Genomic DNA, 17,992 nt, shown 5'->3' on the forward strand with positions numbered 1-17,992 from the left:
GAGCGGGGTCCTGAGGGCCAAGTGACATGTCAGCTCCGGAGAGAAGACAGCAGGCTTCCCAAGCCTCTGGGGACCCAGGGAGGGGTGCAGACGCGCGTCCTTCTGTGGCTGCTGGAAGCAAAACCTCAGTGAACTGCTCACAGCACCCTTGCGCCTCTACCTGGGTCCTGGGGCAGGAAAACGGCCTCTGAACAGGGGCTGAAGGACACGTAGCTCTCGTTCCCGTCGATGAGCTCCTCGCTGCGAGACATGAAGGCAATACTGGTGAAGCCGGCCACACAAGCCCTGTGGGGTGACAAGGGAAAAAGAGGTGACTGAGTCCTGACGTCCCAGGCCCAGATAGCTCTGCACCCACAGGCCCGGCCCCCCAGAAAGCACGAACCACGAACATTACCGATAGGAGCCCAGGGGCTCCAGCTTCCCGTTGTAGTAGCCGTGTGTGGTGGACCCATTGCCAACGTCAACTTCATATTTCAAGACTTCAGAAAAGCCCTGGACACGTCTCTTTTCTCCTGTCGTTATGAGGTATGTCACATAGGTATCCGAGGCCCCCTTTTTGAAGTCGGCATATGTGTATCTCAAAATATCTGCCGATGGAATAGCTAAGAAAGGCACACAAACGTAAAGGCGTGAGAAAGTGAGAAAGGGACCGCACGTGGGGTGGAGGATGGGGAGGTGCAAACCACTGGTGTGACACAGACTCGAGGATGTCTTATACGACACAGAGGATGTAGCCACTATTTTGCAATAACTGTAAATGGAGTGTAACCTTTAAAAACTGTACAAATCTTTTTTTAAAGAGAAAGAAAGTGATCGCAGAGGTTTATTGTGTCTCCTGCATTTCTAAGTAATGACCTTGACACGGGGTGATGGTGGTGACCCCTGCCATCTCTCACAGATGCTCTCTCTGCCAGGTTCTCCTTCTATTAAGTTCTAAGAGCTTCACTTACTCATTTAATCCCCACAATAATCTCACTGCACAGGCTGACTGTCCCCACTGTACAGATGGGGGAAAGAAGGCACAGAATGCTAAAAAGACCTGGGCCCAAAGGTGGTGGAGTTGTATTTCTAACCCAGACCATCCAACGGGGAGGCTGTGTGACCTCACCCATCCCAGGCTGGTCCTGGTCAAGCTGGTCAGTATGCAACATCACCTCCCCTATTCAGCAAAGATCTGAGCTTGGGATTTGCTGAAAACCTTCACAGCAAAATGATTAGGTGTTTGAAACAGACTCAAAACAAAAGACAGAAAAAGAGTGAGATCTCAACGTCTCTTTTTGAAATTAAGCCACAGGTTGATGACGCCAGTGAATCCCTTGTCTTCCCGGATGCCCAGTGCCCTGATACTGGGTTTGATCTCCATCTTCCTCGGGGAGATGAGGACAGAATCACAGGCCGCAAGCCTGGGCAGGAACAGCACTGCGTTGTTCACAGTTAAAGAATCACCAAAAAGCCAAGCCTGTCACTGTTCCATTTTCTGGCCAAGTCATGTAACTTGCAGGAGATTAGTTCCCGAACTGGGATTGAACCAGGCACACGGCCTTGAAAGCTCAGGGTCCTAACCATTGGGCCCTCGGGGGAGTTAAAACTCAGACTTTTAAGCCAAGCCTTGAACAAAGCACCCAGACCCACCCACCCATCCTCGAAGCTTTCCCTTCTTACTTCCAAGCAATGTAATAGAGCCCTTTAAGGAAAGGCAGCATTTAATCCACCTCCTCTCTCAGCTATGGCGATGCTCTTTGCCAGTTCCCACTGCAAATGCAAATTTTTTTTGTTTTCTTCCAAGAAAAAGTCACCCTTTGAGGATCATTTGGGGGGGTGGGTGTGTGTGTGTGTGTGTGCACGCATGTATGTACATGTGTATATGCATGTGTGCAAGAGACAAAATTGGTTAAAACTACTAATCTGCCACCTAAAAGGCCATGTGTTGTAAAAGAGATGAAACGCCTAGATAAGAGGTAAGCAAGTCAAGTCCAAGGACCACATCCAGCCAGCCACCCATTTTTGGTAAATTCTGGAATAGTCACTCTCGCTCTTTCTGTATTTTATATGGTTTCTTTCACGCTACAACTGCAAAGTTGAACAGCTGATAAGGAGACTGCAGAGCCTGCGAGGTTTAAAATGGTTTGCCGTCTGGCCCTTTACAGAAAGTCTGTCAACTTCTGACTGAGCTCATCAGAATTACACCCACCCATCCCCGGGTGAGTGCCAGCGTGTGGGCCGCAGTGTCAAACCGGAGGTGCATCTGTCTCACTAATGTGCCTCGGTGGGCACGGAAGTGGCGCCCGGTCACGCCATCACCCACCAGCTGCAGAACCCAGAAGGACCCCTCCTTACCATCCACAGTGGTGAGGACCAGCGCGTAGGCTTGGATAGGTCCATGGCTGGCTTCGAACCCGCTGAACTTGACCTTCACCGAATTGTGACTGACAGATGTGATATTAGGGGACCCATCTGGAAGAGGGGGGTCTGAAACAGGACAACACAAAACACGATCACTCAACATTTAAAACCAAAGAAGGGACAAAATTATTACGGAGAGGATTTGCTATCATACCCCCTCAAGTTCCCCCCCGGTTCTGGGCTCTGCGTGTTGGGCTCAGGCAAAGCAAATCCAGAAGCAAAGGGCAAGGAAGGGAGCTGGTGGGGACAGAGATGGTGGGTCCTCGGGGAGCCTGCCTAGCTGACAAGGACCCCTTCAGTGGGTCCAGCCACATTCCCAAGGGGGCCTCCTGGCAACCTCGTTTCTAGAAGGCAATGTGTCTTTCCTATTTTCCACCAGTCCTTCCTGACCCAGAAAGGCCAGGTTGCTTATCCTGAGAAGGACGGCCAGAAGGAGGAGAGTGGGACAGAGACCGTGTAGGTGGAATGTCCAGGTGGGGACCTGGGAGCCAGAATTGGCCCCCGGACTGGTCGGGCAGCTGACAACAGTGACGGAGCAGGTTCCCAGAGGGAAGCAAAGACGACGTGGAGAGAAGACGCTTCCTCCTGAGACCTGACTGCAGTCCTGCTCTGTGCCCTTCACACCAAAGTCCTCATTGTTCTCTAGGGATGGTTTAAAACTCCGCTAGAGAAACCCAGCCGACCCGCTTCCTGGAAATCAGAAAAGCCCACACGGAAACATTCTGAGAGTGGCCTTCAAAATCTCATGCCTCAGCGTCCCGAGCTAAGCTCATAAAGCCACTCTCTGAATTGACACAAAAGGAAAGAAAAGCTGAATTAAAGATGACCCCTCTCCTCATACACACTCTCTACCTAAGTCTGTCTCCCACATACAGTGTGAGTGTCTGCTATTATAATCAAGGGAGACTCAGAAAAGTGAACTCCAAAAAGACAAAGCTCACAACCCAATTCTCCAAACATATGCTGCCCAATATGGCAGCCACTGAAACGGCAACCCTCTCCAGTATCCTTGCCGAGGAAATCCCATGGACAGAAGAGTCTGGTGGGCTATCGTCCACGGGGTCGCAAGAGTCAGACATGACTGAGCGACTAAACAACAATAAACCACTCTGAGAAGTAACTAGTTCAACTTTGGATGTAGAGCATCTCATTAATAACTGTGTGTGTGTGTGTGTGTGTGTGTGTGTGTGTGGTTAGTTGCTCAGTCGTGTCCGACTCTGCGACCCCATGGACTGTTGCCCACCAGGCTCCTCTGTCCATGGGGATTCTCCAGGCAAGAATACTGGACTGGGTTTCCATGCCCTCCTCCAGGGGATCTTTCCCAACCCAGGGATCAAACCCAGGTCTCCTGCATTGCAGGTAGCTTCTTTACCAGTTGAGCTACCAGGGAAGCCCCATTAATAACTTACTTTATACAAATTAAATGAAGCTAAATGCTGAAATGATAACTTTTTTAATATACTGGGTTAAATAAAATGTGATCAGAACTCATTTTGGGGCCTTCCCTGGCAGTCCAGTGGTCCACGCTTCCTATGCAGCAGTTCAACCCCTGGTCAGGGAAATAAGATCCCATATGCCACATAGAGCAGAAAAAAAAAAAAAAAAACTTCATTTCAGCTACTGTTTTTAGTTTCTTAATGTGGTGCCTAGAAAATTTTTTATTATACAAGAGGCTCATACAGTTTCCTATTGGAAGGCACAGCTCTAAAGCATCCTCCAGCAACCTCGCAAGAAAATGACAGTGGTGGCCATTTGGAGGCGCTGTCCCGACGTCCTGGCGTCAGCTGCCGCATCAAACACTGACACCCGTTCCCACACCTGCCCACAGCTCTTTGCTTTCCAGCCAGCCAGCAAGGGGTCCTCAGCTCCCTGCCCCAAGACAGCACACCCCCCTCCCAGCCTGGAAATTCCTTCCTTCTCAGTGCCTTTCTCAGCCCTACACTCAGGGGGCCCTGTCTGCCTGCACTGGGACGATCCCCTGGAGAAGGAAATGACAACCCACTCCAGGATTCCTGCCTGCGAAATCCCACGGACAGAGGAGCCTGGAGCACTACGGCCCAAGGGGTTGCAACAGTCAGACACGACTGAGCAACTCAACAGCAACATGAGAACATTCCCTAGGAGGAATCTCTCGTGAATGATCCCAAAACAGCTGGGGAATTTGTTGACCCAGATTCTAGCGAAATATGAATCTTGACTTAGTATCTGATAATAGTTTAAAAAAAAAAAAAGATTGTTGGGAGGTCCCTGGTGACCTAGTGGTTAGGATTTAGCGCTTTCACTGCCATAACCTGGGTTCAAATCCTGGTCAGGGAACTGAGATTCCACAAGGTGTGCAGCATGGCCAAAAAAAAAGGGATCATTAAATTTTTTAATGTAATGGTAATAGGAATGCCAAAGAATTGATGCTTTTGAACTGCGGTGTTGGAGAAGACTCTTGAGAGTCCCTTGGACTGCAAGGAGATCCAACCAGTCCATCCTAAAGGAAATTAGTCCTGAATCTTCATTGGAAGCACTGATGCTGAGGCTGAAACTCCAATACTTTGGCCACCTGATGCAAAGAACTGACTCATTTGAAAAGACCCTGATGCTGGAAAGCAGGAGGAGAAGGGGACGACAGAGGATGAGATGGTTGGATGGCATCCCTGACTCAATGGACATGAGTTTGGGTAAACTCTGGGAGCTGGTGATGAACAGGGGGCCTGGCGTGCTGCAGTCCATGGGGTAGCAAAGAGTCAGACACAACTGAGCAACTGAACTGAATAGTAATATAGTTACGTTTGAAAGAAAGGGAAAAGGAATCCCTCTCTTGCATCAATACATGTGGAAAACATACAAATAAAATTATAGAAAAACCAGGACTGGTCTCAGAGAAATACAATAAGAGTGGGGAGGATATAAATGAAACAAGATTGCTCAAATGCCCACAAATGGTCACCTGAGTGATGATGGTACATGGGTCCCATTACACTGTCCTTTGCTTTCATGTCTATTTGAACATTTCTATAAAAATGCTTTGTTTTAATGCAGTAGAAGAACTTACCACTTAAAAGAATATGCGGAGACAAATTATCGCATAAAACAAAGGCAACTTTTGGAATGTAAAAGATAATTCTCACTAAATTTCTATAGATTATACAGTTTCTATGCCTCCTTTGTGGTTAGGCTGGTAAAGAATCCGCCATAATGTGGGAGACCTGGGTTTGATGTCTGGATTGGGAAGATCCCCTGGAGAAGGGAAAGGCTACCCACTCCAGTATTCTGGCCTGGAGAATTCCATGGACTGTATAGTTCATGGGGTCACAAAGAGTCGGACATGACTGAGCAACCTTCACTCACTCACTATAGTTTCTATAGACTATATAGACTAGATTTCTACAGAACTGGGTTAACAAAACCCAACAAAAACAAATATTTTGGATAAATTTGTTTAGAAACAGATTTCTAAGCTATACTTGGCAGAGCCTCTGGGTCAGTTTTCCAGGAGTGATCAAATGACCGGCAGACTACCCTGCCCTCCAGGGAGCCCACCTGTGATGCCAGAGCAGCAGGTGTTTTGGGCGGGTGGTGCCTTCTTGTTACAGGACCAGGTAGCGATGCTGATGTCGTACAATGTAGAAAAATTCAAATGCGTGACTTCCGTCCTGAGCTCAGAGTCATTCTTCAAGGAGCAGCCCCCCAGGATCGTTGTATTTTTCCAGTAACCGTGGCTGATCTCCAGCTCAAAGCCCGTGCTGGTGCCTAAAGGGCAGGCCCACTTAAGGACCAAGATGGCCTTCTTGGGGACTGCTTCACAGTGGAAGGAGGCCACGGGCTCAGGGTCTGCAAGGCAAGCACAGCACATCATGAGATTCTTGGACGTTTGCCTTTGCAAACACTTAAACTTGGGATGCCTGGCCCATTGGTGACGAGGAGACAGCAGTGGGGAACGGCAGAAGAGGCAGAGGCTGACCTTGAATCGGGCCTTACTGGACTCTGTGACCTCGGGTCAGCCCCTCAACCACTCTAAGCCCCAGCTGCAGGACTATCTGAGGATTAATGAAACGGTGGCCATCAGGCTCCAGGCTGGAAGAGCACAAGGGCCCGGGAGACATGGCTACCATACGCTGGCAGTGGTAGCAATTTCTCCACCTGCGTCCCCTCATCTTGGCACCCTCTTGACCATCCTTCTGAAACAGGCAGGGTTAACACTGTCCCATTTTGCAGCTGAATCAACTGAGACTTAGAGAGATTAAGTACTTTGCTCAAATGACACGGCTGGCCAGTGGCAAAGCAAAACTGGATCTTGGGTTTTCTAAATCCAAGTCCAGGGTGTTTTCTACACACACAACAAGGCTGAATAATCAATAGTAAATGGTACCAGTTTCTTCAGCTTTAATACAGGGTGTTATTTGTCTTTACCCATTTGAGGGCCAGCAGGATATTATTCAGGCTTCCCTGGTGGCTCAGGGGTAAAGAATCTGCCTGCAATGCAGGAGACCCAGGTTCAATCCCAGGGTCAGAAAGATCCCCTGGAGGAGGACTTGGCCACTCACTCTAGTACACTTGCCTGGAAAATCCCATGGACAGTGGAGCCTGGCAGGCTGCAGTCCATAGGGTCTCACAGAATCAGATACAACCAAAGTTGACTAAGCAGGAGAGGCAGGATTTTATTAAGTGTCAACAAAAAACCAACAAAAATGGAAAACCCTTTCAGATCCCAGTGGTACCTCCAAAAATAAATAAATGGAAAACTGTGTTAATGTACTGGGGGCGGGGATATTATCATGACTTGAATGTTGCAGTGTTTTAAAGCAGAAAAAGTTTTACAGAGTCACCCAGCACAGCGGCCACATTCTCCACCTGAGGCCTGGAAGGACAACCTGCCGATACAATCCCGATACAATCCCCCTCCCACACTCCTGTCCATGCCACACAGGCAACCATGACTGCAGCTAAAGTAAATATTAGCAATGGAAGCCACCCAAAGGTCAGAGTCTAGAACCGGTGAATGGAGTTTGAGTTAACACAGGGGCTCAGAGCTGCCAGCATCTCTTTGGCCACTCCATGTGAAAGGTCAGAGGTCATCGAGGTCCCAGCTGCTACACTACCAGGGAGGCTGATCTGCTGAGATCCCTGCCCCACTTCCAGATCAGCCTGAACACACCTAAAGAGCTTAGTCTAAGGAAGAAAGGAAGCAGGTGCAAAGGTGAGAGGCGGTAAGACGGCACACAGGTCCAGAGGGATAAAGGCCCCGCCATCAGAACTGTGAGCAGAAGGGCTCACAGCTGTTCACCAAACATCCCCCCACTCGCTCTCTGAAAGCTCCTCAGTTAAACACAGGGCTCTTCTCTTTAAACGATCACACGTTTTGCATTGAGAGATAAGGATCAAGAAAAGTGAAAATGCTGAGCGTCCCCTTTTAACTATATCCTTTCTGTCTTCTTCAGGGTAATAGCCAGACTATGGGCTGCAAGCCCTGACATCAGCCGTGCCCTGGCCCCTCACCCCGTGGGCCTCACCTCCTCCCCTTCCCCCTCTTGCTCCCGAGGCCCCACCTCTGCCATCCTGACCTCCTGCTCTTCCTCCAACACAGCAGGCCCACTCCAGGCCCGGACCTCCGCACCCCACCGGGGCTGCCCGTCTCTCCTGTCCACGTGACCAGCTTCACTTCCTGCAAGTCTTTGCTCAAAAGTCACCTTTTCGACAAAGCCTTCCCCAAGATAAACATCTCATTTCTCCTATCCTTTCTACCTCTCTTTCCTTAGCAGTAATCATCACCTAATAACTTATGTATCTTGCTTATCATGTCTTCCCCCAGCAGAACGAACGTTTCAGAAAGGCAGAGACTCACCTATGTCCTCTGACAGTACCCGACACAGTGAATGCTTAGTACATACCTGTTGAAGGAACACACAAGGGCAGCAAGACAGCACTAATGAGATAATAGGATGCTCACACACCACACAAAAGCTAGCCAACTAGAAGGGCTTCCCTGGTTGTCCACTGCAGGGGGGTGAAGGTCCTATCCCTGGTTGGAAAACTAAGATGCCATGGTGGTCGGCAAAAAAAAAGAAAAATTAATCAACTAGAGTTTATTGCAAGGACCTATGATCCTTGCATGATCCTTGTATCAGCATGATACAAGAAGGAATCCAAGAGGCCCCTGAGACTACTCACCTGTACAGAATGACTGCCTGCTGGGTGCAGATGAGTTGACATTCCCCACCTGTGTGAGGATCTCTACGGTGTAGGAGGTACCAGGTATTAAACTGGTGACCGTAGCATGGGTAATGCCGATGCCTGTGACTATTTGTGTGGCCGTGCTGGAACTTCCATCCTGCCCAATAAGAAGGTGGTAGGTGTAGTCCGAAGAGGCTTTATCAACATTCTGCCAATTTAAGGTTGCTGCTGTGGTGTTGGTACTTATCTCAATGCTGGACACCGTGCTGGGCCCTTAAGTTTTAGGGGGAAAAAAAAAAAGGATGGATTAACTTGAGCCATTTTATTGACTGCATCTAAAAATAACCCAGAATTTTTTTTTTCTCATTAAATTTGAAATAAAAATAGCCTGGCTCCTTTGGGTAAAGAATAAATAAAGCTAATACTTGCTGGGATCAAAAAAGAGAAGGCTTCCCCAAACAGACATTTAGAAAATAATTATACAGATTAAATCTCAAAAGAATTGAAGCTTTTCAGACTTCTTTTAATACTTTATCTGAAATCTATTTTCAAGATGTAATTTCCTACTTGTTTTTGAAATATGATGAAACAAAAATGTACAAAAAAGACATTATACACTTCCATCCCCACCATATATTTAGGTCAAATATCAGCAGAGCATGTCCCTCACTGGTGCAGGCAAAACTGCCTCCTGTGGGCAGCATCTTCCACGCCAACATGACCCGGTGACCATCCTCCGGTCCGTACTCCCAAGGAATGAATGAAGAGTGATGCTTCCCATGCTTATGGGATGTCTTTCTGCTTCGGAAGACAATCCCAAGTTCACACGGCTCCGCACCAGGGCCGCGAGGGCAGGGCAGAACGCTCGCTGAGCCCAGTGTCTTCGACTTACTCAGTTTCACATTCTACCCGGAGCCCAGAAACACAAGGGCCTCTTACCTCATCACTGAACCTATGCTTATTTCCCCTCCTCCAGGTGAAAGTCTGGGAAAATGCTTCCTTAGGAGGGTGTCCTAAAACACTTACGTGTGTACTGTAAAATGGAGTCAGCTATCCCCTGGACAGAGTTCATTTCGGGGGTGACTGTGATCTTATGTAAGGTGCCTGGGGTCAGGCTGTGGAGAGCGATCCCTCTGTGAGAACTGGTTTCCAGATGATAGCTGTGTTTGGACTGTATCTCTACTCTGTAGCTGTACCCAGAAGCATTGTCTGTATTCTGCCACTCCAACTGCATTTCGCTTGTGGTGACGTTAACCACACGGATGTCAAACACTGCACTGGGGTCTGGTCAGAGGAAAGGAAGAAGGGAAATCTGTTAATGACCATCGTAATGTCCAGCTTTATTCTAAAGTATCAGTCAGGAGAACTTGCTCTTCTGCCATCCAATGAGCTCACAAAGTGCAAACTCCAACACTTCAGTGAGAAACAGTTTCTTTCAAGAATGCTGGCTCTTCTACAACACCGATGAATCTACCAACCTATCCTATCAGTTCTCTGGCCTTTTGCTTTTGTCACAGAGACATCCCCTTGGTTTGGGGGTGGTTGGGAGGAGGTCTTCTTGAAAGGAAATCATGCTCAGTTTTCTTAATCTGAGTGCCAGTGACCAGATGGGTTCAGTTTGTAAAGATGCATCAAATTATGCACTTAGGGTGTGTGTTTCAGTGTATGTATTATACTTCAGCGGAGTTTTTTAAAAACCACTCCCTCAGAAGGAAACATCTTTCTATAACATAGGCAGACATACTGAAGGGAAAAACTGAAATGGAGAGCTGATACTACGTGGGGACACTTGAGGCTGGAGTGACGAAGGCAGAAGGGCACACATCCCCTCATCCCCACAGCGGGGTCAGAAGTGAAACTACCCAGAGTGCTCCGGGTCCTGCACTCAGACCATCTCACCTCCACACACTGGACCAGTGGCAATAATGTAATTGCACAGAATCTTTTTTTTTTTTGAAGATATTTTTTACGTGGGCCATCTTGATAGTCTTTATTGAATTTTGCAGTAGTAAAATAAACAGTGCAATAGTTATCGTCTGAACTATTTGTAAGCCTACAATTCAGCAGCGTTAATTACATTCACAATGTGGTATCACCATCATCACTGTCTAAACACAAAGCGTTTCATGATGCCCAGCACAAACTCTGCTCCCATGAAACAAGAACTTCTCATTCTTCCCTTCTCCTCACTCCTCTCTTCTATCTTCTGTCTCTATGAATGTGCCAATTCTAGGCACCTCACATAAGTGGATTTCCATGGTAGCTGTTCTTCTATGTCAGGCTTTTTTCACCTAGCATAATGCTTTCAAGGTTTATTTACACTGTAGCATGTCTCGGTACATCACTCCTTTTATGGCTAAATACTACTCTACTGTGGGACTTCCCTGGTGGCTCAATGGTAGAGAATCCACCTGCAATGCAGGAGACGTGGGTTCGATCCCCGGAACAGGAAGATACCCTGCAGGAGGAAAGGGCAACCCACTCTAGTATTCTTGCCTGCAGGATCCCATGGACAGAGGAGGCTGGTGGACTACAGTCCATGGGGGTCACAAAAGAGTCGGGCACAGCTTAGCAACTAAATAACTATTCTATTATATGGATATAGCACATTTCATCTGCTGATGGACACTTGGCTGCCTCCACCTTTTAGCTATTGTGAATCATGCTACCATGAATGTTGGTGTAGAGAAATAAGTTCAAGTCCCAGATTTCAGTTCTTTTAGCAATACATATACATGTAAGAGTGGAATTGCTGGGTCATCCAGTACTTGCTTCCCTTTTTCAAAATTGCCCTTAATGCTGTTACACTGATTCTCCCCCAATAACAGCAAACATTGGTCAATAATAGAATTGGTAATGTCCTAAGAGTCTAGTGCCTTATTATAACTCTTCTTGATTTCCATTCATTGGGACAATTATAGGCAATAGTACAAGAGATGCCTTCTCCTTACGAATAGTCCTAAATTACTTTTGCAGTCGCTCCATATAGAAGTGCAGTCCACACTGTGGTTAAGATCTCAGTCTTCAAAGTCAGACAGAGCCCAGTTCACTACCTTGTCACCCTGGGCCAGTTACTTAAGTTCACAGAGTCCCCAGTTCCTACTCTATAACATAGAGACGATAATAGTACCTACCTCATAGAGTTGTGTTCAAAATGTTTAAATACAAAGGCTGAGAGCCCAGCACTTTGTAGACCCCCAGCACATAATGTTATTATCGCATTAAATCCTGGGCATGCAAGTCACACAATATCAAAGAGACCCAAATTGTGATCCCCTTACCATTAGCTACATTCTCAAAAAAAGAGAAAAAATATATATGTTGATACTATACCCTGATCTCAAAAGTCTAATCTGAAAATCAGACTTGAAAAGGAATTATGCACTTCATCTGAGGGATGCGTTTTAGCAGTTCCCTTATTTTGGAAGTAGATCTTCCAAATAACCATCAGTGCTTAACCCAACAGAGTTGAGAAAACCCACACAAGAAGAATCTCAAGAGCCCAACTGACTTCACACATGGCTCACGTGATCAGTCTCATTTCTTCACTCTATCCTTCCAAAGAAAGGATTTCAACTCCCCTGCAATCCAAGATCGAGGATACTGGATGCTTTCCAAGCTTTCCCAAAAATTTCATTTCAAATTTCAAAGGTAACAATAATGAATAATGAATTGTTTTCATGAAATACTTTTATCAACATCAATCAGCCTCATAGAACTAACAAGACCATTGCATCACAATATTGTTCATGAAAGACTGTCAATGATCTACCTGTCCAACAACAGGCAAGTGGTCAAATAATTTATAATACATCCAGACCAGCAGTCTGGACCCCTTTACTGTCTGAAAAATTATTGAGGCTCTCAGAGAGTTTTTATTTATTTAGGTTATATATATATGTATGCTGTAACAGAACATTTTTAATGAGGAAATGCTTAAAACGTAAGAATACAAAAGCATACATTCCATGAGCCAACAGAAAAATGATGCCATCCCATGTCACACTGCATCTGGAAAACTCCACTGTACACTTATCATGAGAGATTGAAAGTGAAAAAGCCAAATAGTATTCTAGTAGTATTATGATAATAATACCTCACAGACTCCCTTGAAGGAGTCTAGGGGACCCCCCCAGAGATCCCCGGACCACACTTTGAGAACCACTGATCTAACCAAGGGGTGAGCAAGCTTTTTCTATATGGACCACTGAACAAACACCCTAGGGTTTGCAGGCCATGTATTCTCTGTTGCAACTATTCGTTTCTAGCACAAAAGAAGTCACAGACTTTAGATAAAGAAACGAGCACGGCTGTGCTCAAATAAAGCTTTACTTATTAAAAAAAAAAAACAGGCAGTGAGCCAGATATGACCCATGGACCATTATTATCTGCTGACTCCTGATTTGGACAACGGAATGCCAGGCAGGTATTAAAATTAATCTGCAGGAATATTTATGCTGATAGGGAAGAAGAGTCATAATAAACTTGAATAGAAAAAAAAGCAGATTTTAAACAACACATGTAGAGGATTTTAATACTTGTTAAAACATATATACACCTTTATATATCTTAAAATTCTAGAAGAGCAGTCCCCAATCTTTTTGGCACCAGGGACTGGTTTCATGGAAGACATTTTTTCACAGACAGGGTAGAGGGGTGGTTTAGGGATGATTTCCACAAAGAGCACGCAACCTACATCCCTCGCATATGCAGTTCACGGGAGGGTTCACACTCCTATGAGAATCTAATGCCGTGGCCGATTTGACAGGAGGTGGAGTTCAGGCGGTAAATGTGAGCGATGGGGTGTGACTCCTTCACCCACCACTCACCTCCCTCTGTGCAGCCTGGTTCCAACAGGCCACAGATACTACCAGCCTGTGGCCCAGGGGTTGGGGACCCCTGTTCTAAAACATCATGCATCAAAAGCTATTAGTGATTATCTCTGGCTGTTGGTTTACAGGTGATTTTTATTTTTGCTTATCTGTATTTTAGATAATGAATATGCATTGCTGTCATTAACAATTTTTTTAAAGGTCTTTATTAGACAATTAAAAGAAGAGCAATATTTGGAAATTTTGACATGTAAGGTTTATACTGATTCTCCTTGAGAAACGTAACTAATTTACAGAAAATACAGCCTGTTTGCTTACCAGTTCTATTGAAAACTGTTCGGAAATCCCCTTTGATCCCATTTGGTCCTAGTGGATATATGTCAAAACGATATATGGTTCCAGGATATAAGTCACCAATGACAATACTTTGTTCGGTGGTGGTGATGGTTTGAGATTCTCCAGCTTCATAAGGTGTGATAAGTATCTCAAAGGAATGAGAGTCATTGCTATTCCACGCTAAGCCAATTCTCCTTGTGCTGACACTTGTCACTCTAAAGTCAGAAACTGGACTGGGGGCTGTGGATAGAAAGCAAATGACTAGATTAAGAATCTATTTCTCCAGAAGACAAGGGTGACTGAATCTCACAAAATATTTACACAGAGATCAAATGTACACTTGGTAACATCTGACCTCTCTTTTCCTCTTCTTTTTATCATCATCTACAACACAAGCCCCTTAGGAATTCATGTTTCTAACCATCAAGAGAACAATTGGCCACAGGAGTTCAGACACTGGTTAAGTTGTACAAAGTCATTCAAAGGAAAGGAGAAGAGGTGTGAATTCCCGAGGGTTCGGGGCTCAGACTCTGGAGTGAGACCTTGACCACTCTCAGCTGTCTTATCTTGCATGCGACACTTAGCTGCCCAGAGTCTTTTTCTAACGATGGACAGCAGAAGGTGCTGTTGACCCCCAAAATTCATCCCCCTCCATTTTCTTTAAACATACACTCACAGATTTTTAGCAATGTACATGACTCTTGAAGATTTTTAAAAAATTACATTTCCCAGCCTCCCTTGCAACTAGCCATGTGACTAAGTTCTGGCCAATGGGATGTGAGTATAAGAAGAATATGGCTCCTAAGAAGCACCCTTAAAGGGTGGAGCACTATTTTCTATCCTTTCTCCTCCCTGTAGCTGAACTGTGGGTGTGACCCCTGGACTCAGGCTACCTGGCTCTAGAACCACCCATGCGGCAGTGGCTGCAGCCTCCTGATGCCCAGCGAGCAACTCCATGCATTCCAAGAGCCAACAACCACAGCAGGGCGCCGACTGTGACTCTGCTGGGGAGTTCTGCACCCTTAGGCTGGGAGTCACTTCTGGGTCCCAGCCTAGACCCTGCACCTCACATGTTATGAGCTGAATTATGTCCCCTCAAAATTCTTATATTGAAGTCCTAACCCGCAGTACCTCAGAATCTGACTATACTTGGAGACAGGGTTTTTAAAGAAGTGTTTAAGGTAAAATGAGGCCATTAAGGGAGGTCCTAAATCACAACAACTAGGATCCTTATAAGAAGAAATTGGAAGGAACTATATTCAATATCCTGTGATAAACCATAATGGAAAAGAATATAAACATGTTTAACTGAGTCACTTTGCTACACAGCAGAAATTAAATACAACATGGCAAATCAACAGTATTTCAATAAAATTAAATAAAGAGGTGATTGGGACAGGCATGCGCAGACCAAAGGACAATCACGTGAAGACACAGGGAGAAGCTGGTCATCACAAAACCAAGAAGGTAGATCTCCGAAGAAACCAACCCTGAATCACTTGATCTCAGACTATTTGCCTCCAGACTGTGAGAGAGCAGATTTCTGCTGTGAAAGCCTCCCAATCTGCGGTGCTTGTTATGGCGGCCCTAGCAAATTAACACATCAGCCCTTCCAATGATTCCATAAACTCTCAGTTCCCAAGGTTAGATCCTTCTCGGCTTCAAACAGCTCACAGTCTCTCAGCCATAAAAAGGGACGAATCTGAGTCAGTTGTAGTGAGGTGAGTGAACCTAGAGCCTGTTATACAGGGTGAAGTAAAGTCAGGAAAGCAAGTATCGCACATTAACACACGCACATGGGATCTAGGAAAATGGTACTGATGAGCCGAGTAGGAAACGGACTTGTAAAAAAAAAAAGAAAGAAAAGAAAACGGACTTGTGCACACAGTGGGGGAAGGTGGGGTGGGCCAGACTGAGAGAGTAGCATTGACATAAATATACTATCATGTGTACAATAGTTAGTTAGTGGGAAATTGTTATATAACACAGGGAGCCCAGCCAGCCTGGCACTCAGGGATGCCCTGGAAGGATGGGCCAAGGAGAAGAGAGGGAGGCTCAAGAGGTAAGGGATACATATATATGTGTGTGTGTGTCAAACCATGACTGACTCTTGTCGTTGTGCGGCAGAAACCAACACAGCACTGGAAAGCAAGTTTCCACGAATTAAAATAAAAAACGAAAACACTGCAGTGAGCTCGCGGTTTCTGCTCCTCGCTCTGAGCCGAGCTAAGGCTCTACCAGCCCGTGCTCAGCGCCGGGCTGCCTTTACAGTGACAGAGAAACAAAGCCCTGTGTTGGATACTTGGGGAGTTTGTAACTCACGGTGAACCTAATCTTAACAGAGAGATTAACTATTTAAAAAAAAAAAAGTAGAAGAAGAAAAGGAAGTAGATTTCATTTACTCCGAAGACGGAGTCAGAAGACGTTTGTAAGAACGCCTAAGGCGTGTCTTGCGGGAAGCATCAGACACTCGAATAAAGCATTCTGCTGGGTCCAGAGCCAGGCACCCCTGGATTCAAGTCCCTGACCTGCCGCTTGCCAGCTCTCTGGTCTTAGGCAAATTCTTCAGCCATGTTGGGCTGTAGGTTTTTCATCTACCCACTACAATATTGTAAAGTAATTAGCCTCCAACTAATAAAAATAAATGGGAAAAAAAAAAAAAAAAAACGGAATCCTGTTTGGGGAAGAATGGATACATATAGAGGTATGGCTGAGTCCCTCTGCTATTCACCTGAAACAATCAGAACACTGTTAATCAGCTATACCCCAATACAAAATAAAAAGTTAAAAAATTAAATTAAATTTTAAAAAAAACAGCTATCCTAACAGCTACCATGAAGACCCCTGTGATACATGCAAAGCCCCTGGCACAGTGTGATACCAGTATCGTTGTGTAATATTAATATACTATATTATTACATTACTGGTAGACCATTATTGTTTTAATTATTGGACCTTCTTTGGAACAGAAAGGTTTTTATTTGCTGCCAATCAGCTTATCTTTAAGAGAGACTCGAATGAGAAGGGAAAAAACAGAGATAGCTGCGTCCTGCTTCATTATTTTGTCAACATCCAAAGGACAAAGGCATGTGACTATCCACGTTCCTCTCACCTTCGCAGACCATCTGCTCCCCGTCTCCCCACGCTAGGATGGTTGTCACCAGCACAGATGAGCCGAGAGAGCCCAGCTGTCTGATCCCACCTCAGACACTTACAAGGTGTGACACCTGCCCACAGCATCTCTCTCAGCCTGGAATTCCTCATCCATAAAATGAGGCCAATGCCAACCATGTCACAGATGTGTGAACATTAAAAGAGACGGCACAAGGAAAGCATGTCACGCGATGCTGGGCGGGTGGGCAGGGTCAATCAATGGTCACCATTATAGGATCTAAAATCTTGAAGGTGGTAAGAGTCCCCGTGGGCCCACGCACTGAACTGTGCACCCCTTGAAAGAGAAACAGAGTTTGTCTTGCATCTGACACACAGCCAGCAGGAAGAAAGGCTAGCAAAGCCATGAGTGGACTCACGGGTGTAAACTTGGATGAAGCCTGGCGTGCCCTCGGAACCGTCATCAAGGAAAGGATACACCGTGATGTTGTACAAGGTGCTTGAGCTGAGTGCAGTGATGACGGCATGAGTCTCCTGGACTGTGAGATTGAAGGAATTTGTCTCACCCACAACTTGTATCTTGTAGGTATAGACTGAAGATGACTCATTATCATTGATTTTCCAGGTCAGTGTCAGGCTGGTGGCACTGATGTTCACAATTTTCATGTCAAAAACCTGACTGGAATCTGTGAAGACACAAGAGGAGTTAACCACCACCAGGATGGCCAAGTCAGAGAGAGAGACAGGGAGAGAGATGCAGTCTTCAAGGCATCCGATCCAAGAAACACTCTCAGCAAGTCTTCCTGTTGTACACCATTTAACACAACGGACCCAAGTGTAGACAGGGTCCCAGCAAAAGTCAGACAGCATCTTCAGTGAAGAAACAACCTGGCTGATTGCAACTGCATAGTTTACCCTTCATTCTCCTTGTTAAGTTGACTCTTAAGAGATGCAATAGATGCCTCAAACCACAACATGGACTCTACACACACCCGTCTAGGGGCTGGGTGACCCCAAAAGGTCTCAGGCATATATCCATCCAAGAATTAACACTATCTCCATGATCAAGTAAGATCACAGACTTTTGCATGAGGCAGGTCTGGGTTCCAAGGTCAGCTGTAACTTAAATAGCCTGGTAGATCTTAGGA

General features: G+C 45.9%; 1 protein-coding gene across 1 annotated transcript in view; it reads right to left on the reverse strand.

Annotated features, from left to right (window-relative positions):
* Positions 1 to 17,992, reverse strand: part of PTPRJ (protein tyrosine phosphatase receptor type J) — a 169,126-nt gene that overhangs the window by 21,677 nt on the left and 129,457 nt on the right. Inside the window, exons 7-14 of the mRNA XM_070472991.1 lie at positions 17,264 to 17,530; positions 13,716 to 13,973; positions 9,592 to 9,849; positions 8,563 to 8,838; positions 5,935 to 6,225; positions 2,338 to 2,469; positions 395 to 602; positions 161 to 285 (exon numbers count right to left, since the gene is read on the reverse strand). Coding sequence (XP_070329092.1) covers positions 161 to 285; positions 395 to 602; positions 2,338 to 2,469; positions 5,935 to 6,225; positions 8,563 to 8,838; positions 9,592 to 9,849; positions 13,716 to 13,973; positions 17,264 to 17,530 — 1,815 coding nt within the window. The remainder of the gene's footprint in view (positions 1 to 160; positions 286 to 394; positions 603 to 2,337; positions 2,470 to 5,934; positions 6,226 to 8,562; positions 8,839 to 9,591; positions 9,850 to 13,715; positions 13,974 to 17,263; positions 17,531 to 17,992) is intronic.

This window comes from Odocoileus virginianus, chromosome 10 (genome assembly GCF_023699985.2).
Source record: "Odocoileus virginianus isolate 20LAN1187 ecotype Illinois chromosome 10, Ovbor_1.2, whole genome shotgun sequence".
NCBI classification, from domain to species: domain Eukaryota; kingdom Metazoa; phylum Chordata; class Mammalia; order Artiodactyla; family Cervidae; genus Odocoileus; species Odocoileus virginianus.